This window comes from Moschus berezovskii, chromosome X (assembly GCF_049115385.1).
Source record: "Moschus berezovskii isolate FMDL1 chromosome X, NW_MosBer_1.0, whole genome shotgun sequence".
Taxonomy (NCBI): domain Eukaryota; kingdom Metazoa; phylum Chordata; class Mammalia; order Artiodactyla; family Moschidae; genus Moschus; species Moschus berezovskii.
Window position 1 is genome coordinate 49728848 of NC_142488.1, and position 21463 is coordinate 49750310.

General features: G+C 37.7%; 1 protein-coding gene across 3 annotated transcripts in view; it reads left to right on the plus strand.

Annotated features, from left to right (window-relative positions):
• Nucleotides 1-21463, plus strand: part of WNK3 (WNK lysine deficient protein kinase 3) — a 149528-nt gene that overhangs the window by 26997 nt on the left and 101068 nt on the right. For all 3 annotated transcript variants that reach the window (XM_088833809.1, XM_088833810.1, XM_055393946.2), the window contains exons 3-6: nt 243-463; nt 1300-1457; nt 13473-13561; nt 17065-17284. In XM_088833809.1, the coding sequence (XP_088689935.1) occupies nt 243-463; nt 1300-1457; nt 13473-13561; nt 17065-17284 (688 nt within the window). The remainder of the gene's footprint in view (nt 1-242; nt 464-1299; nt 1458-13472; nt 13562-17064; nt 17285-21463) is intronic.

Here is a 21463-nt window from a genome sequence, read left to right on the forward strand (position 1 = left end):
TTTTGACTAGAGCATTTCATCTGATGGTACAGCCACTTATATGTGACTGTTATATGTGGTGTGTGGGGGGGTGTACTTTGAGGCTTTATATTTAAAAATATTTTGTTAGACAATAAAAAATAACTCAGTGATGGCAATCATAATACATATTGTATTGGCTGGCTTATGTGATTTACCCTAATGTACTTATACAATAAGCTGGGTATGTTTGTTTACATGTGATCTTTTGTTTCTTTGTGTAGGTACTTAAAACGATTTAAAGTAATGAAACCAAAGGTCTTAAGGAGCTGGTGCAGGCAGATTTTAAAGGGGTTGCAGTTCTTGCACACTAGGACTCCTCCTATTATTCACCGGGATCTGAAGTGTGACAATATTTTCATCACGGGACCCACTGGATCTGTGAAGATTGGTGATCTAGGACTAGCCACCTTAATGCGCACATCATTTGCTAAAAGTGTCATTGGTGATTAACATTTTATAGTTTATTGATTGTGTAAAGGAAGATTTTTTTAAACTGTACATTTCTAGAACAGGAATCAGCAAACCACAGCCTGTGGGCCAAATCGAACTTCCCTGCCTATTTTTGTAAAAAAAGTTTTGTTGGAACACAGCAACACCCACTCATTTACATATTGTGTATGGCTGCTTTTGCACTACAGTGTCAGAGTTAATTAGTTGTGACAGAGCCCATATGGACTGCAAAGCCTGAAATATTTACTGTTTGATCCTTTATAGAAAAGTTTACTTGCCCCTGGCCTAGAATTTGAGTTTACTTTGAAATATCTATTCTATATTGACTGATTTCAGAGACATCCCAGGGTATTTCTTTTGTGATGTATTTAATAATATTGAAAAGTTCTGAGGACTTATAAAGAGGATTTACTACTTCAAAAATTTTAAATAACTAAAATGAAGGATAGAAAGAAAAACAGATTTTGGTAATCATTACCTGTGAGCATTGCAAACTGTCCTTTATCAGTATAGAAAATTAAGGAAATTAAGGACATTATATATATATGTGTGTGTGTGTGTGTGTATGTATGTATGTATATATTGTATATATATATATTTGCTTTTAGGGAACAGAAATTATCTCAAGTAATCCTTATGGCAAAGGGAATGTGATCTTGGCATAGATTTTTTTTCTCTATAGTACATGACTTGGGGGATCTTAGTTCCCTGACCAGAGATTGAACCTGGGCCCTAGGCAGTGAGAGTACAAGAGTCCTAACAACTGGACTGCCAGGGAATTCTCTACATTTTTCTTTCTTAAAAATATGCGGTTGTGGTATTTTGTAGGTACTCCTGAGTTTATGGCCCCAGAGATGTATGAAGAGCACTATGATGAATCTGTGGATGTCTATGCTTTTGGAATGTGTATGCTGGAAATGGCTACTTCAGAGTACCCTTATTCGGAATGCCAGAATGCAGCTCAAATATACCGTAAAGTAACTAGTGTAAGTATAACTTTATTCTTTTTACTCCACAAATTGCCACATTTCATGGTAAAGTCAACAAAAGTCAACTTAGTCAAACCTAACTTTGGTTTAGTTCTGTATCAGTTCAGTTCAGTTCAGTCACTCAGTCGTGTCCGACTCTTTGTGACCCCATGAATCACAGCACGCCAGGCCTCCCTGTCCATCACCAACTCCCGGAGTTCACTCAAACTCATGTCCATCGAGTCGGTGATGCCATCCAGCCATCTCATTCTCTGTCGTCTCCGTCTCCTCCCTCCCCCAATCCTTCCCAGCATCAGAGTCTTTTCCAGTGAGTCAACTCGTCGCATGAGATGGCCAAAGTATTGGAGTTTCAGCTTTAGCATCAGTCCTTCCAATGAACCCCCAGGATTGATCTAGTGCTAAATTTAACATAATTGTAATGAAACAAGCTTTAGATTTATGCTATGTACCCATACTCAAATGGGGTCATATAAAATGCTCTATGTTGTATCTTTGGGGAAAATGTACAGATAAATTATCTATATCCATTTGTTTGTGAAGAATTTTTAAATATTTATTCAGTTCAATTCAGTGGCTCAGTTGTGTCCGACTCTTTGTGACCCCATGGACTGCAGCATGCCAGGCCTCCCTGTCCATCTCCAACTCCAGGAGTTTACTCAAACTCATATCCATTGAGTTGATGATGCCATCCAACCATCTATTCCTCTGTCATCCCCTTCTCCTGCCTTCAATATTTCCCAGCATCAGGGTCTATTCCAATGAGTCAGTTCTTCACATCAGGTGTCCAAAATATTGGAGTTTCAGCTTCAGCATCAGTCTTTCCAATGAACACCCAGGACTAATCTCCTTTAGGATGGACTGGTTGGATTTCCTTGCAGTCCAAGGGACTCTCAAGAGTCTTTTCCAACACCACAGTTCAAAAGCATCAATTCTTTGGCTCTCAGATTTCTTTAGAGTTCAACTCTCCCATCCATACATGACTACTATAAATACCATAGGTTTGACTAGGCGGACCTTTGTTGGTAAAGTAATGTCTCTGCTTTTTAATATGCTGTCTAGGTTGGTCATAACTTTCCTTCCAAGGAGTAAGTGTCTTTTAATTTCATGGCTGCAATCACCATCTGCAGTGATTTTTGAGCCCAAGAAAATAAAGTCAGCCAGTTTCCACTGTTTCCCCATCTATTTGCCATGAAGTGATGGGACCAGATGCCATGATCTTAGCTTTCTGAATGTTGAGTTTTTTAAAAATTTACTGATTTTAATTGAAGGCTAATTATTTTACAGTACTGAGGTGGTTTTTCCATACATTAACATGAATCAGCCATGGATGTACATGTGTTCCCCATCCTGAACCACCCCTCCCACCTCCCTCCCATCCCATCCCTCTGGATCATCCCAGTGCACCAGCCCTGAGCACCCTGTCTCATGCATCGAAACTGGACTGGCGATCTGTTTCACATATGATAATGTACATGTTTCAATGCTATTCTCTCAAATCATCCCACCTTCGTCTTCTCCCACAGAGTCCAAAAGACTGTTCTATACATCTGTGTCTCTTTTGCTGTCTCGCATATAGGGTTATCATTACCATCTTTCTAAACTCCATATATGTGCGTTAGTATACTGTATTGGTGTTTTTCTTTCTGGCTTATTTCACTCTGTATAATAGGCTCCAGTTTTGTCCAACTCATTAGAACTGATTCAAATGTATTCTTTTTAATGACTGAGTGATATTCCATTGTGTATATGTACCACAGCTTTCTTATCCATTCGTCTGCTGATGGATATCTAGGTTGCTTCCATGTCCTGACTATTGCAAACAGTTCGGCGATGAACATTGGGGTACACGTGTCTCTCTATATTCTGGTTTCCTCGGTGTATGTGCCCAGCAGCACGATTGCTGGGTCATATAGCAATTTTTTTCCAGAATTTTTAAGGAATCTCCACACTGTTCTCCATAGTGGCGGTACTAGTTTGCATTGCCACCAACAGTGTAAGAGGGTTCCCTTTTCTCCATACCCTCTCCACCATTTATTGTTTGTAGACTTTTTGATAGCAGCCATTCTGACTGGTGTGAGATGGTACCTCATTCTGGTTTTGATTTGCATTTCTCTGATAAAGAGTGATGTTGAGCATCTTTTCATGTGTTTGTTAGCCATCTGTATGTCTTCTTTGGAGAAATGTCTGTTTAGTTCTTTGGCCCATTTTTTGATTGGTTCCTTTATTTTTCTGGAATTGAGCTACAGGAGCTGCTTGTATATTTTTGAGATTAATTCTTTGTCAGTTGCTTCGTTTGCTATTATTTTCTTCCATTCTCAAGGCTGTCTTTTCACGTTGTTTATAGTTTCCTTTGTTGTGCAAAAGCTTTTAAGTTTAATCAGGTCCCATTTATTTTTGCTTTTATTTCCATTTATCTGGGAGGTGGATCATAGCAGATCCTGCTGTGATTTATGTTGGAGAGTGTTTTGCCTTTGTTTTCCTCTAGGAGTTTTATAGTTTCTGGTCTTACATTTAGGTCTTTAATCCATCTTGAATTTATTATTGTGTATGGTGTTAGAAAGTGTTCTAGTTTCATTCCTTTACAAGTGGTTGACCAGTTTCCAGCACCACTTATTAAAGAGATTGTCTTTTCTCCTTTGTATATTCTTGCCTCCTTTGTCAAAGATAAGGTGTCCATAGGTGCGTGGATTTATCTCTGGGCTTTCTATTTTGTTCCATTGATCTATATTTCTGTCTTTGTGCAAGTACCATACTGTCTTGATGACTGTAGCTTTGTAGTATAAGCCTGAAGTCCGGCAGGTTGATTCCTCCAGTTCCATTCTTCTTTCTCAAGATTGCTTTGGCTATTTGAGTTTTTTTGTATTTCCATACAAATTGTGAAATTATTTGTTCAAGCTCTGTGAAAAATACTGTTGGGAGCTTGATAGGGATTGCATTGAATCTATAGATTGCTTTGGGTAGTATACTCATTTTCACTATATTGATTCTTCAGATTGATAAACACGATATATTTCTCCATCTATTTGTGTCCTCATTGATTTCTTTCATCAGTCTTTTATAGTTTTCTATATATAGGTCTTTTGTTTCTTTAGGTAAATATATTCCTATGTATTTTATTCTTTTCACTGCAATGGAGAATGGAATTGTTTCCTTAATTTCTCTTTCTGTTTTCTCATTGTTAGTGTATAGGAATGCAAGGGATTTCTGTGTGTTGATTTTATATCCTGCAATTTTACTATATTCATTGATTAGCTCTAGTAATTTTCAGGTGGAGCCTTTAGGGTTTTCTATGTAGAGGATCATGTCATCTGCACACAGTGAGAGTTTTACTTCTTCTTTTCCAATTTGGATTCCTTTTATGTCTTTTTCTGCTCTGATTGCTGTGGCCAAAACTTCCAAAACTATGTTGAATAGTAGTGGTGAGAGTGAGCACCCTTTTCTTGTTCCTGACTTTAGGGGAAATGTTTTCAGTTTTTCACCACTGAGAATAATGTTTGCTGTGGGTTTGTCATATGTAGCTTTTATTATGTTGAGGAATGTTCCTTCTATTCCCGCCTTCTGGAGGGTTTTTATCATAAATGGATGTTGAATTTTGTCAAAGATTTCTCTGCATCTATTGAGATAATCATATGTTTTTTATCTTTCAATTTGTTAATGTGGTATATCACATCCATTGATTTCTGGATATTGGAGAATCCTTGCATCCCTGGGATAAAGCCCATTTGGTCCTGATGTATGGTCTTTTTAATGTGTTGTTGGATTCTGATTGCTAGAATTTTATTAAGGATTTTTGCATCTATGTTTATCAGTGATATTGGCCTGTGGTTTTCTTTTTTGTGGCACCTTTGTCAGCTTTTGGTATTAGGGTGATGGTGGCCTCATAGAATGAGTTTGTAAGTTTACCTTCCTCTGCAATTTTCTGGGAGAATTTGAGTGGGATAGATGTTAGCTCTTCTCTAAATTGTTGGTAGAATTCAGCTGTGAAGCCGTCTGGTCCTGTGTTTTTGTTTGCCAGAAGATTTCTGATTACAGTTTCGATTTCCATGCTTTTGATGGGTCTGTTAAGATTTTCTATTTCTTCCTTGTTCAGTTTTGGAGTTATATTTTTCTAAGAATTTGTCCATTTCTTCCACGTTGTCTGTTTTATTGGCATATTGTTGCTGATAGTAGTCTCTTATGATCCTTTGTATTTTTGTGTTTTTTGTTGTGATTTCTCCCTTTTCATTTCTGATTTTGTTGATTTGATTCTTCTCCCTTTGTTTCTGATGAGTCTGGCTAATGATTTGTCAGTTTTATTTATCTTCCCAAAGAACCAGCTTTTAGCTTTGTTGATTTCTGGTGTGGCCTCTTTTGTTTCTTTTGCATTAATTTCTGCCCTAATTTTTAAGATTTCTTTCCTTCTACTTACCCTGGGGTTCTTCCTTTTTTCCTTTTCTAGTTGCTTTAGGTGTAGAGTTAGGTTATTTATTTGACTTTTTTTCCTGTTTCTTGAGGTAAGCCTGTATTGCTATGAACCTTCCCCTTAGCACTGCTTTTACAGTGTCCCATAAGTTTTGGGTTTTTATGTTTTCATTTTCATTTGTTTTTATACATGTTTTGATTTCTTTTTTGATTTATTCTGTGATTTGTTGGTTATTCAGCAGTGTGTTGTTCAGCCTCTATATGTTGGAATTTTTAATAGTTTTTCTCCTCTAATTGAGATCTAATCTTACTGCATTGTGGTCATAAAAGATGCTTGGAATGATTTCAATTTTTTTGAATTTACCAAGGCTAGATTCAAGGCCCAGGATGTGATCTATCCTAGAGAAGGTTCTCAAGGTGTGCTTGAAAAAAAGGTGAAATTCATTGTTTTGGGGTGAAATGTCCTATAGGTATCAATTAGGTCTAATTGTTCCATTGTATCATTTAAAGCTTGTGTTTCCTTGTTAATTTTCTGTTTAGTTTATCTATCCATAGGTGTGAGTGGGGTATTAAAGTCTCCCACTATTATTGTGTTATCGTTAATTTCCCCTTTCATACTTGTTAGCATTTGCCTTACATATTGCGGTGCTCCTATATTGGGTGCGTATATATTTATAATTGTTATATCTTCTTCTTGGGTTGATCCTTTGATCATTATGTAGTGTCCTTCTTTGTCTCTTTTCACAGACTTTATTTTCAGTTCAGTTTAGTTCAGTCGCTCAGTCGTGTCCGACTCTCCGCGACCCCATGAATCACAGCACGCCAGGCCTCCCTGTCCATCACCAACTCCCGGAGTTCACTCAAACTCATGTCCACAGAGTCGGTGATGCCATCCAGCCATCTCATTCTCCGTCGTCCCCTTCTCCTCCCGCCCCCAACCTTTCCCAGCATCAGAGTCTTTTCCAGTGAGTCAACTCGTCGCATGAGGTGGCCAAAGGATTGCAGTCTCAGCTTCAGCATCAGTCCTTCCAATGAACACCCAGGATCGATCTCCCTTAGAATGGACTGGTTGGATCTCCTTGCAGTACAAGGGACTCTCAAGAGTCTTCTTCAACACCACAGTTCAAAAGCATCAATTCTTCAGCGATCAGCTTTCTTCACAGTCCAACTCTCACATCCATACATGACCACGGGAAAAACCATAGCCTTGACTAGACGGACCTTTGTTGGCAAAGTAATGTCTCTGCTTTTTAATGTATTATCAAGTTTGGTCATAACTTTCCTTCCAAGGAGTAAGCATCTTTTAATTTCATGGGTGCAATCAGCATCTGCAGTGATTTTGGAGCCCAGAAAAATAAAGTCTGACACTGTTTCCACTGTTTTTCCATCTATTTCCCATGAAGTGATGGGACCAGATGCCATGATCTTTGTTTTCTGAATGTTGAGCTTCAAGCCAACCTTTTCTCTATTTTATCTGATATGAGTATTGGTACTCCTGCTTTCTTTTGGTCTCTATTTGCATGGAATATCTTTTTCCATCCCTTCACTTTCAGTCTGTACGTGTCCCTTGTTTTGAGGTGGGTCTCTTGTAGACAGCATGTATAGGGGTGTTGGTTTTTTATCCATTCAGTCAGTCTTTGTCTTTTGGTTGGGGCATTGAACCCATTTATATTTAAGGTAATTATTAATAAGTATGATCCTGTTGCCATTTACTTTGTTGTTTTGGGTTCAAGTTTATACACCCTTTCTGTGTTTCCTGTCTAGAGAAGATCCCTTAGCATTTGTTGGAGAGCTGGTTTGTTGGTGCTGAATTCTCTTAGGTTTTGCTTGTCTTTAAACCTTTTGATTTCTCCTTCATATTTGAATGAGATCCTTGCTGGGTACAGTAATCTGAGCTGTAGGTTTTTCTCTTTCATCACTTTAAGTTTGTCCTGCCATTCCCTCCTGGCCTGAAGAGTTTCTATTGAAAGATCAACTGTTATCTTTATGCAATTCCCCTTGTGTGTGATTTGTTGTTTTCCCTTGCTGCTTTTAATATTTGTTCTTTGTGTTTCAACTTTGTTTATTTGATTAATATGTGTCTTGTGGTGTTTCGCCTTAGATTTATCGTGTTGGAACTATCTGGGTTTCTTGGACTTCAGTGACCATTTCTTTCCCCATTTTAGGGAAGTTTTCAACTATTATGTCCTCAAATATTTTCTCATGGCCTTTCTTTTTGTCTTCTTCTTCTGGGACTCCTATGATTCAAACGTTGGGGTGTTTAACATTGTCCCAGAGATCTCTCAGGTTGTCCTCATTTCTTTTAATTCTTTTTAAATTTTTCCTCTTTGCTTCATTTATTTCCACCATTCTATCTTCCACCTCACTTATCTTTTGCCTCCATTATTCTACTGTTGATTCCCTCTAGAGTGTTTTTTATCTCATTTATTACATTTTTCATTATTGACTGACTTTTTAAAATTTTGTCTAGGTTCTTGTTAAACATTGCTTGCATCTTCTCAGTCCTTGTCTCCAGGCTATTTATCTGTAACTCCATTTTGTTTTCAAGATTTTGGATCACTTTTACTATCATTTTTTGAATTCTTTTTCAGGTAGACTCCCTGTCTCTTCCTCTTTTGTTTGTTTTGGTGGGCATTTGTAATGTTCCTTTACTTGCTGAGTATTTCTCTGCCTTTCATCTTGTTTAAATTGCTGTGTTTGGGGTGACCTTGCTATACGCTGGCAGTTTGTGGTTCCTCTTTATTGTGGAGTTTTCTCCCTGTGGGTGGGGTTGGACAGGTGGCTTGTCAAGGTTTCCTGGTTAGGGAAGCTTGCATCCATGTTCTGGTGGGTGGATCTGGATTTCTTCTCCCTGGAGTGCAGTGAAGTGTCCAGTATTGAGTTTTGAGATGTCTATGGGTTTAGTGTTAATTTGGGCAGCCTGTTTATTGAAGCTCAGGGCTATGTTCCTGTATTGCTGGAGAATTTGTGTGGTATGTCTTGCTCTGGAACTTGTTAGCTCTTGGGTGATGCTTGGTTTCAGAGTAGGTATGGAGGCTATTGAATGAACTCTTATCGATTAATGTTCCATGGAGTCAGGAGTTCTCTGGTGTTCTCATGTTTTGGACTTAAGCCTCCTGTCTCTGGTTTTTTGTCTTGTTCTTACAGTAGCATCAAGACTTCGCCATCTATACAGCACTGTTGATAAAACATCTAGGTTAATGACGAAAAGATTCTCCACAGTGAGGGGCTTCTGGAGAGGTTCACAGAGTTACATGAAGAAGAGAAGAGCGAGGAGGGAGAGCTGACCATGAGAAGAAGAGGGGTAATGAAAAGGGGAGAGAGCAAGCTAGCCAGTAATCACTTCTTTATGTGCTGTCTGCAGTCTGGACCCCTCAGAGAGGCTCACGGATTTACACAGAGAAGAGAGAAGAAGGAGACAGAAGTGACCAGGAGGAGAAAAGGGGAAATCAAAAGGAGAGAGACAGATCCAACCAGTAATCAGTTCCCTAAGTGTTCTCCACAGCCTGGAACACAAAGAGATTCACAGAGTTGGGTAGAGAAGAGAAGGGGGAGGGAGGAGATAGAGGTGACCTGGTGGAGAAAAAGGAGAGTCCAAAGCGGGGAGAGAGCAATCAAGCCAGTAATCACATTCCCAAGTAAAAATGGGTACTGAAGATTGGGTTCTTAAAAGTACAAAATTGATAACAAATACCAAAAAAGAAAGATTAAAAATCTAGAGTAGAGGTTGGACTCTCAGAAATACAACATTAAAAAAACAAAACAAAGTCACAAAAATTATAAAATATATATATGAAGTTTGCTTTAAAAATAGGATCTTTTTTTTGCAAGGTATTAGTCGGTTATAAAAATGAAAATTAAAGGTGTAATGACTTAAAAAATAATTTTTAGACAATTAAAAAAATGATAACAGTAAAAATATATCTAGGAATTTCTCTGGAGCTGTTGCGGGCAGTGTGGGCTTAGTTCAGTTTCAGATAGTTCCTTGATCCGGCTTATACTTCTCAAGATCTATAGGCCCCTTCCAGTGTAGTTGGTGTTAACTCCAGGGTTTTAGTCTGTTGCCCCTGTCACTTCCAAAGTGGTCCCCTCTGTTTATTTTAGCTTCTTCTGTTTGCTTGTCTCTTCGGTTTCTGATTTTCGCCCTGACACAAGGGGGCGAAGTTGGTCACTTATTTAGGCTGACTTGTTCAGTCGTGCTGTGGGGAGGGAGGAACACTGCCAACAAATATCACTGGCGTGTGTGGGGAGTGCTTGCAGTGTCTCGGCCGCACTGGGTTTTCCCCCAACTCACGGTGTGTGTGCTTTCCCAGTCTAAACTTTTCAGGCTCTAGGTTGCTCTGCCAGGGAACTGTCTGAGGTGGGCCCTGGGTTGTGTGCACTTCCCAGGTCTAAGCTACTCAGGTTCAGGTTCTTCGGTACTCCACAGAGGCACAGACTCAGGTGGGCCTGCATTTTGTGCCCTTCCCACATTTCAGCAGCTCAGGTAACCAGGTGCTTGGCTAGTGCCCTCTCCCCAGGTAGGGTGGTTTGGAAACTTCTCCTCTTTTAAGACTCCCTTCCTGGGATGGGTCTCCATCCCTTCCTCTTTTGCCTCTCTATTTATCTTTTATATTTTATCCTACCTCCTTTCAAAGACAATGGACTGCCTTTCTGAGTGCCTGATGTCCTCTGCCAGCATTGAGAAGTTGTTTTGTGGAATTTGCCCAGTGTTCAAATGTTTTTTTGATGAATTTGTGGGGGAGAATATGGTCTCCCTGTCCTATTTCTCTGCCATCTTCCGAGTCCAGTCTCTGAATCTTGAGTTTTAAGCCAACTTTTTCACTCTCCTCTTTCACTTTGATCAAGAGGCTCTTTAGTTCTTCTTCTCTTTCTGTCATAAGGGTGGTGTCATCTGCGTTTCTGAGGTGATTGATATTTCTTCTAGCAGTCTTGACTCCCACCTTGTGCTTCATCCAGCCCAGTGTTTCTCATGATGTACTCTGCATATAAGTTAAATAATCAGGGTGACAATATACAGCCTTGACGTACTCCTTTCCGTATTTGGAACCAGTCTGTTCCATGTCCAGTTCTAACTATTGCTTCCTGACCTGCATACAGATTTCTCAAGAGGCAGGTCAGGTGGTCTGGTATTTCCATCTCTTTAAGAATTTTCCAGAGTTTGTTGTGGTCCACACAGTCAAAGGCTTTGGCATAATCAATAAAGCAGAAGTAGATGTTTTTGTGGAACTCTTGCTTTTTCAATGATCCAACCAGTGTTGGCAGTTTGATCTCTGGTTCTTCTGCCTTTTATAAATCCATTTTGAACATCTGTAAGTTCACGATTCACGTACTGTTGAAGCCTGGCTTGGAGAATCTTGAGCTTTCCTTTAGTAGCGTGTGAGATGAGTACAATTGTGCGGTAGTTTGAACCTTCTGGCATTGCCTTTCTTTGGGATTGGAATGAAAACTGATCTTTTTAATTATTAGATGGATGTTATTTTTCAAAGCTAAATAATAAAGATTGGCTAAATTTTTTGAAGACTTTTTCCAGTTCTAAAAGCCTGATTATTATATGACAGTCACTGCTATGAGTAATTTTTTACATTAGAAATTACAAGGAATGTGAGTAAGATGTGTTTCCTACCTACAAAGAGTTTACATTTTTAGTAGGGCAATGATATAAACTCACAAATGACTACAAAAATAAGAGGATTGGAGTATAGAAGGAATTTAAGGGAGATAGAAGCAAAGTATTAGGGTTGTTCAAAATAGATCTCTTTCTTGTTCAGTTGGGTAGCTCAAGGTAGGCTGCAAAAGAGATTGTTCACATGTTTCAGATAACTAATGAGGCTGCTGCTGCTAAGTCACTTCAGTCGTGTCCAACTCTGTGTGACCCCATAGACGGAAGCCCACCAGGCTCCCCCTTCCCTGGGATTCTCCAGGCAAGAGCACTGGAGTGGGTTGCCATTTCCTTCTCCAGTGTGTGAAAGTGAAAAGTGAAAGTGAAGTCGCTCAGTCGTGTGTGACCCTTAGCGACCCCGTGGACTGCAGCCTACCAGGCTCCTCCATCCATGGGATTTTCTAGGCAAGAGTACTGGAGTGGCTTGCCATTGCCTTCTCCGCAATGAGGCTAGAATGCCCTTTTAATTTGGGTCACAAATAGAAGAGTCTGTACTTGATTTTGTAAGTTTCAGCTCTGCAGTTATTTTCCCCCAGGAGCAGAGAAAATCAATAATTATCTAGGCCTAGGGAGTAGTTCAGAGAAGGCAATGGCAAGCTACTCTGGTACTCTTGCCTGGAAAATCTCATGGATGGAGGAGCCTGGTGGGCTGCAGTCCATGCGGTCGCTACGAGTCGGATGTGACTGAGTGACTTCACTTTCACGCATTGGAGAAGGAAATGGCAACCCACTCCAGTGTTCTTGCCTGGAGAATCCCAGGTACTGGGGAGCCTGATGGGCTGCTGTCTATGGGGTCGCACAGAGTCGGACACGACTGAAGTGATTCAGCAGCAGCAGCAGCAGCAGCAGCAGGGAGTAGTTAAGAGATCAGTGGAAAGGTCAAAGAGGGTATTTTCTCTAAGAATTAAAAACTCTAATTTTTGATTGGTAACTTTATTCTTTTATATTAAAGTCACAAAAATGCAGTATCACAATTCAGATTTCCATCTCTACTAAAGCTTCTTGAATTTGAGGCCCAAATTAACTCCCAATCTCACCAGATTTATCTAGGGTATGATATTTGGCTTTCTGATTCTATGTACTGTAAGGTAGTGTGACAGACCCAGACTGAGATCTTAGATTGCCTCATTTTGTGATAATTATTCTATTATATCTTTCTACTTGTAGCTTAATTTGGAATTTTCTATTAAGTGATGGCAGCAATCTTGGATTATTTTTTAAATCTAAAACTCATAAATTAAGGGTGATAGAATGTAAAATAAGCAGGTTTAGGCAGCAAGCACAGTTATTATAAAAACATTTTGAATTATATGAACGTCATTAATTTGATATTGAATTCCTAGAACCTGATAATTAGCTTAAGGTTTTCTCAATATTTTGATATTGTTTAAGGATAAAAGCAATATAGATTTCTTAAAAGTTTATGCATGTAACAAAGTATATATATTTTATATGTATATTTACTGATTGTGTCTAGCCATTCTAGAAGACTTTGAAATACTGATTTGATATGTTGGCAGTAGAGAATTCCTTATTTAGATTTTCTGAAAGTGTTTTTTAAATAACATTGATTTTTCTGATTCCAAGAAATATTTATTATATTTTACTAATTGTGGTTATACTGTATGTACATTTTGAAATCCTGTGTTTTTTCTGCTCAATGTTGTAGTATGTGAATTCTCCATGTTTTTAATTACTGTGAGAATATTTTTAGTTTCTGTTTATTAGTATTTGTATTTATATGTATATCACATATTTTATATAATATTACTTCTGTTATTAAAGATTTAGATTGTTTATAGTTTTTCACTGTTGTTTGTAGAATGGTGACAAAATCCTTGTCAAAAAGTTGTTAAACTTATATTGTGTATATATATTTATAAAGTGTCATGTTTGCCTGGGGTTTCAATTGCTTAATTTGTGACTAGAAACCATTTTTCCTCTTCCAGGGTATAAAACCAGCCAGTTTTGATAAAGTCACTGATCCTGAAGTGAAAGAAATCATCGAGGGATGTATTCGTCAAAACAAATCTGAAAGGTGGGTGCATATATAGTGAAATTATATAACTGATGGATGAATTTTTCTCTTATCTTGCTTTGGGTCTTTTTCTGACCTTTGAATCATGCTGGGTATGACTTTTGAGTGGAAATGAAACCACACTGTCTATAGTGAAGTGTATTATTGCATTTTGTTGCCATTTTAAATTGATATTATGTGTTGAATTTTCCTTGAACAGATATTAAGCTTTATCACTTTTAGCCATCAGTTTAACAGTTCCCTCTCAGGTAAACTATCTTCTAACAGTTGATAGATAGTGGAGAGTTTCTGCATTGTCAACTTCACATAAGTACTTAAATGGTTTTTTATGATAGTTTAAGAAAACTAACCATCAACTGTTTTTTTTTTAATTTGTCCATATGTTCTTGTGTCATGATAATGGTAAAGCTGACAGGGCTAGTTTTTTCAAGAAATAGTAATTCTGAGTTTATTTGTGTCACAATTTGTATTTTTCTCACAATTAATTTTAGTTTTAGCTTTTCCCTTTAATTTGAGCTTTGGACAGTTGCTTACTTAAATTGGTAGGTTAGTGTTTTATCTCCAGTTGATTATGATTAAATTAGATAATAGATCTTTTATAGAAGTTATTTCCACCAGCATTTCACTGACTCTCTCCCATTTTTATTAGTTATCTAAGCTTACTGTTGCATATCTGAAAATATAAAAAGCCACTAAGATAAAGCCTGTTTAATTATAGCTTTATTATACAACATTCTTGGTGTTTGTACCAATAGGCTATATCTATATATTTTAATTATGGTAAAATGTAAATAACCTAAGATTTACCATTTTAATCATTCTTAAATATACAATTCAGTGGCATTATACACATTCACATTGTTGTACAATCGTCATCACTATTTCCAGAAATTTCTCATCATCCCAAACAGAAACTGTGCCCATTAAATAGTAACTCCCCATTCCATTTCCCCTCAACCCATGCCAATCTCTATTCTACTTTGTCTCTACCTCTTTTGTAGGTACCTCCTACAAGTGGAATAATAATATTTGTCCTTTTGTGTCATATAATATTTGTCTTTTTGTGTTCTAATACACACACCATTTTGTTTATCCATTCATTTGTTGATAGATACTTGGGTTATTTCTACCTTTTAGCTATTGTGAATAATGCAGCATTAACCTTGGTGAACAAGTATTTTCTTAAATCTCTGCTTTCAGTTCTTTTTGGTATATACCTAAGAGTAGAATTACTGAATCATATGGTAATAATATGTTTAATTTTTTTGAAGAACCACCAAATTTTTTTACACAGTGGCTGCATCATTTTGCATTCCTTCCAGCAATGTATGATGGTTCCAGTTTCTTAACATCCACACCAACTGTTTTTTGGTAATATCCATCTTAGTGGGTGTAAAGTGCTATCTCATTTTGGTTTTGATTTCCATTTCCTTAAGAACTAATAATGTTGAGTATCCTTTCATGTGTTTCTCAGTCATTTGTATATTTTCTTTGGAGAATTATCTATTGAAGTCCTTTGCCTTTAGAAAAAAATTGAGTTGTTTTATTGTTGTTTTTGAATTGTAGGAGTTTAGGCATGCTTTTTTTTTAAGCTATGCTAAAAATACTGTGTTGAAATAGCTGTTTTAGTTTGGTTTCTGGTTGTTTTTTATACAGCATTTTAGTTATGATCTATTACCAAAGAACACTGGAATATTCAAAAAAGTTTCATGGCACATTAGTGTTTTGGAAAGAACCTAGGCTTCCACAGCAGAAGAAGATTCAAATCTGCAGTCACACTTAGCCAGTGTGATCTTGAGCAAGTTACTTAGGTATTCCTCAAAATAGGTATTATTTTCATGATTAAAAAGATAATGAGTATAAAATACCTAACAGAGTAATAAATACTTAATGAATGATACTATTTGCTGCTATTGCTGTGATTATTCCATAGTAAAAATATCTAGGCAAAACTTTCATTGAGAAGTAGAATGCTTAACTTGATTGTACCTTCTTAAACACATCTCACCTCAGCCTTAAGAATAATTAGTCTGAGCAAGCATATTCTTTTCATAAAAACTATCTTAGTTAAATGTTTGTCTCTTGGTCACTAAAGTGTAGAAGGTTGAAAATCCTCAACTTACAGGATATCGTGCTGTCAACATGCTTTCAGTTCAGTCTCAGTTCAGTTGCTCAGTCATATCTGACTCTTTGCAACCCCATGGACTGCAGCATGCCAGGCTTCCCTGTCCATAACCAACTCCTGAAGTTGCTCAAACTCATATCTATCAAGTCAGTGATGCCTTCCAACCATCTCATCCTCTATCGTCCCTTCTCCTGCTGCCTTCAATCTTTCCCAGCATCTGGGTCTTTTCCAGTGAGTCAGTTCTTCACGTTAGGTGGCCAAAGTATTGAAGCTTCAGCTTCAGCATCAGTCCTTCCAATGAATATTCAGGACTGATTTCCTTTAGGATTGACTGGTTTGATCTCCTTGCAGTCCAAAGCACTCTCAAGAGTCTTCTCCAACACCACACTTGCAAAGCATCAATTCTTTGGCACTCAGCTTTCTTTACGGTCCAACTCTCACACCCATATGTGACTACTGGAAAAACCATAGCTTTGACTAGATGGACTTTTGTCAGCAAAGTAATGTCTCTACTTTTTAATATGCTGTCTAGGTTTTAAATAGTACAGGAGGGGCTTTCTACATAGACATTATGGAATATATCAGTTTTAGCTCTCACTGGCCTGTAATATAGATATTATTTCTCTATTTTAGAAGTTGGTCAAAGAAAGGAAAATTACCTTTCCCAGCATATAAAAAAAAAAATTGAACCTCTGTCTTTTTTTCCTTCTCTTAACCTAAAATTAACCTAATACTAGATTAATCCCTAATATTAGGCTGGAGTTGTATCCATTATGTGTATACTTTGGCCTAGGACACTAGCCTTAAATACTTGAAGAAAACTGTATGACTTTGCTGAACTAAATTAGCTTCACCCATGGCATTCTCTAAAGAGTGAATGAAGTACACTGACTAGATTACTGTTAATTGTTAATGAGTTCTGTTTATAAATTTTGTAAAAAAAAATTTGAATTGCTAATTTACTTTAGAGTTTATATATCTGGAAGAGTTTTTAGTTTCCTTGCTGACAATCCATCGTTAGAGTTTTAGTGACTTAAGCCGGTGATTTAGAAGTTACTGAATCCATCTAACGTACTGCAGCACTTTTCAAATTATCTCTAGGCATACGTTTATGTTAAACTTCAGTATCTGGATATGTTACTGTTAATGGTCCTTAATTAAGATCACTACAAATGCATGTTAATTGAGGTTTGTTTGCATCCTTGGTAATAATAAGTGGGATATAAGATTTGGTTTTTATAACAAGACAAATTAATGGTTTAATTAATAGAAAATTTTAAATAAAGTTGTTGGTTTGACAAATTTTATACTGATTAAGTGTTCTACGTCTTGTTTGTGATTGGAAGAATTGATAACAGGTTTGTATATTGTTTACTAGGTTGTCTATAAGGGACCTACTTAACCACGCATTTTTTGCGGAGGATACAGGACTAAGAGTGGAGTTGGCAGAGGAAGATGATTGCTCAAATTCATCCCTGGCTTTAAGACTCTGGGTTGAAGACCCTAAAAAATTGAAAGGCAAACATAAAGATAATGAAGCTATTGAATTCAGTTTCAATTTAGAAACAGATACACCCGAGGAAGTAGCATATGAAATGGTAAGTGAATCCTATCCCCAGCCTCCCCCTCCTGTTATAGTATGAGTTGCATCCTTTGTCTTTTCTTATTGCTTTCTTTTCTCTCATTTTCGTTATTTAAATTGAAATTTTATTGTGAAATATATCTATGCAGCTGAGTATATTAAATTTTTATGTACAGTATAAAGAATAGTAACACTCTACTTTTGTTAAGAAATGGAACACTACTGGTACCTTAGAAGTTGTCTGTGTGCCCCTCCCACTTGCATTCCCCTCCCTCATCACTATAGATAATATCTACCCTGACTTTTTAAAGAATTAATTTATTATTTTAATTGGAGGCTAATTACTTTACAATAGTTTGGTGGTTTTCACCATACATCGACATGAATCAGCCATGGATCTACCCTGACTTTTGTGTTACTCTTTCCTTTGCTTTTCATTATAGTGTACCTAAATAATATATATTATTTTGTTTTGAAAACTAGAGTGCCCAGCACACACCTAGCTAGTTACTGAAGTTACTGTTAGGTGAACATACCCAGGAGGGGTAAGCTAAACAGAGTCTCTTGGTCATAGTCTGGCTCAAACTTCCCTATGAGTTTATGAGAGCTGAGTCTGGGAAGGTCAGACTTGTTAACCTCTACTTTCAGGCATCTGGGTGGGCCAATAATCAGGGAACCTCTGATGTAAATATGTGTGCATCTTTCTTCTTGAATTGGCCAGATTCTCCAGAGAATTATCTTTCAGTATCCTGCCTGGAGGATAAGGATGTGGTTATTGGTGCATTTTGGTAGCAAAGTGGGGAAGAGTGCTGGCAGTTTCTGCATATGGCATTCAGCATGCATATGGTCATTTAATCTTCTTGTTTTTCAAATGATAGCCGTACCTTCAACTGGGCCTGGTATTCCCTAGTCCAGAGATCCTCCTTTACCCTTTCCAGAGAACATTTAGACTTTTTGAGTAGGGAAAAAGCAATCACTCAAAGATGTGGAATGGAGGTTGGGAGATCGGAACCTAATACCTAACTACTTCTGAAAACCCTTTCACTTAGTCTTCCTTATTTTAGTCATTTCTTTTGACTTTACCCACTTCTGTAAGTACCTGGTATGGCTAGTTCCTATGTATTATGAGTATTATTCAGTATAAATGAGGATGATTCTCAGCTTTCCCTGGCTCACCTTTTCCAGTTATTATATGTTTTCCACATCCCCAAATGTCCAAAACCTTTGTTTTTGCTGTTGACTTTATTCTGTCTATCCTTGTGAGTTTATGACTTAAAAATCCATTTACTCTGGGTTGGTTTTGAACTTTGTAAAGGAGTGAAACTAAATATATGGATTCCATCTAACATTTTAATCATTTTTCAACTACAACGAAATTTCCCCAAATCTGTAGAACCTTGAGACATACTTTAAAATACAGATTGTAGAACTGAGAATGATATGCCATGACACCTCTTCAAGTCATTATCTCTGCTACTCAGCCCTGTTCCTTTTAGACAGCAAGCCCTTAATGTTTCCCATGTCACTCTACTAATACCTAGTAAGATATAGCACTTTGCTATGAGCATACTTCCTTTACCTAGAGTGCTGATTTCTGGACTTCATCTACCTTTCCCTCAGTAGCCTTCAAGGTCAGACTTTACCTTCTTCTGTGATTCTTTCTATACTTCCACTAGAAAGGCTTGTGCTCCTTTACGGCTTTTGCAGCAACTTATTTTTACCTTTTATTTCATGTTAAATTAAGTTTTTATCCATCTCTTACCACCAGCTTGTGTGTGCTTATAGGAAAAAGGACCAGCATAGGCACTTATGTTTCTGGAGCCTAGTAATTTTTTTCCTATTCCAGGTTCTGGCATTTGAACATGTCTGATTAAGAAAGAACATTCAGTTCAATTCAGTCTCTCAGTCATCTCCAACTCTGCGGCCCCATGAACCGCAGCACACCAGGAGGCCTCCCCGTCCATCACCAACTGCTGGAGTACACCCAAACCCATGTCCCTTGTGTCGGTGATGCCATCCAACCATCTCATCCTCTGTCGTCCACTTCTCCTCCTGCCCTCAATCTTTCCCAGCATCAGGGTCTTTTCAAATAAGTCAGCTCTCTGCATCAGGTGGCCAAAGTATTGGAGTTTCAGCTTCAACATCAGTCCTTCCAATGAACACCCAGGACTGACCTCCTTTAGGATGTACTGGTTGGATTTTCTTGCAGTTCAAGGGACTCTCAAGAGTCTTCTCCAACACCACAGTTCAAAAGCATCAATTCTTCGGCACTCAGCTTTCTTCGCAGTCCAACTCTCACATCCGTACATGACTACTGGAAAAACCATAGCCTTGACTAGACGGACCTTTGTCAGCAAAGTAATGTCTTCTTTTCAATATGCTGTCTCAGTTGGTCATAACTTTCTTCCAAGGAGCAAGCGTCTTTTAATTTCATGACTACAGTAACCATCCACAGTGATTTTGGAGCCCAGAAAAATAAAGTCAGCCACTGTTTCCCCATCTATTTGCCATGAAGTGATGGACCGGATGCCATGATCTTAGTTTTCTGAATGTTGAGCTTTAAGCCAACTTTTTCACTCTCCTCTTTCACTTTCATCAAGAGGCTCTTTAGTTCTTCACTTTCTGCCATAAGGGTGGTATCATCTGCATATCTGAGGTTATTGATATTTCTCCTGTCAATCTTGATTCCAGCTTGTGCTTCATTCAGCCCAGTGTTCCTCATGATGTACTCTGCATATAAGTTAAATAAGCAGGGTGACAATATACAGCCTTGACGTACAAACACTTAGCCAGACTCATCAAGAAAAAAGGAGAAGAATCAAATCAACAAAATTAGAAATGCAAAAGGAGAGGTTACAACAGACAGTGCAGAAATACAAAGGATTATAAGACACTATTATGGACAACTGTTGGCAATAAAACAGATAACCTGGAAGAAATGGACAGATTCGTAGAAAAGGTCAATCTTCCAAGACTGAACCAGGAAGAAATAGAAATGATGAACAACCCAATTACATGCACTGAAATTGAAGTTGTGATCAATAATCTCCCAAAACACAAAATCCTAGGACCAGATGGTTTCACAGGAGAATTCTGTCAAACATTTAGAGAAGAGAAAATGTCTATTCTTCTAAAGCTCTTTCAAAAATTTGCTGAGGAAGTAACACTTCCAAATTCATTCTACAAGGCCGCCATCAGCCTGACACCAAAACCAGACAAAGACAACACAAAAAAAGAAAACTAGGGGGCAATATCACTGATGAACATAGATGCAAAAATCCTCAACAAAATTTTAGCAAACAGAATTCAGCAACACATCAAAAAGCTCGTACACCATGATCAAGTTGGGTTTATTCCACAAATGTAAGGATTCTTCAGTATATGGAAATCAATAACTGTGATACACCATATTAACAAATTGACAGATAAAATCCATATGATCATCTCAAAAAATGCAGAGAAAGCCTCTGACAAAACTCAGCACACATTTATGATTAAAATTCTTTAATAAATGGGCATAGATGAAACCTACCTCAACATAGTTAAGGCCATATATGATAAGTCTACAACAAACATTATTCTCAGTGGTGAAAAAGTGAAAGCATTCCCCCTAAGATCAGGAACAAGACAAGGGTGTCCACTTTACCCACTATTATTCAATATAGTTCTGGAAGTCCTAGCTACAGCAGAGAAGAAAAATAAAAGAAATCCAGATCGAAAAAGAAGTAAAGCTCTCACTATTTGCAGATGACATGATACTGTACATAGAAAACCCTAAAGATAGTATCAGAAAATTACTAGAGCTAATCAGTGAATTTAGCAAAGTTGCACGATACAAAATCAATACACAGAAATCACTTGCATTTCTATATACCAACAATGAAAAATCAGAGCAATTAAGAAATAAATCCCATTCACCATTGCAACAAAAATAATTAAATATCTGGGAATAAACTTACAGCAGTGGACACAGGACTGGAAAAGGTCAGTTTTCATTCCAATCCCAAAAGAAGGCAATGCAAAAGAATGCTCAAACTACCACACAATTGCACTCATCTCACACGCTAGTAAAGTCAGGCTCAAAATTCTCCACACCAGGCTTCAGGAATACGTGAACCGTGAACTTTCAGATCTGCAAGCTGGTTTTAGAAAAGGCAGAGGAACCAGAGATAAAATTGCCAACATCCACTGGGTC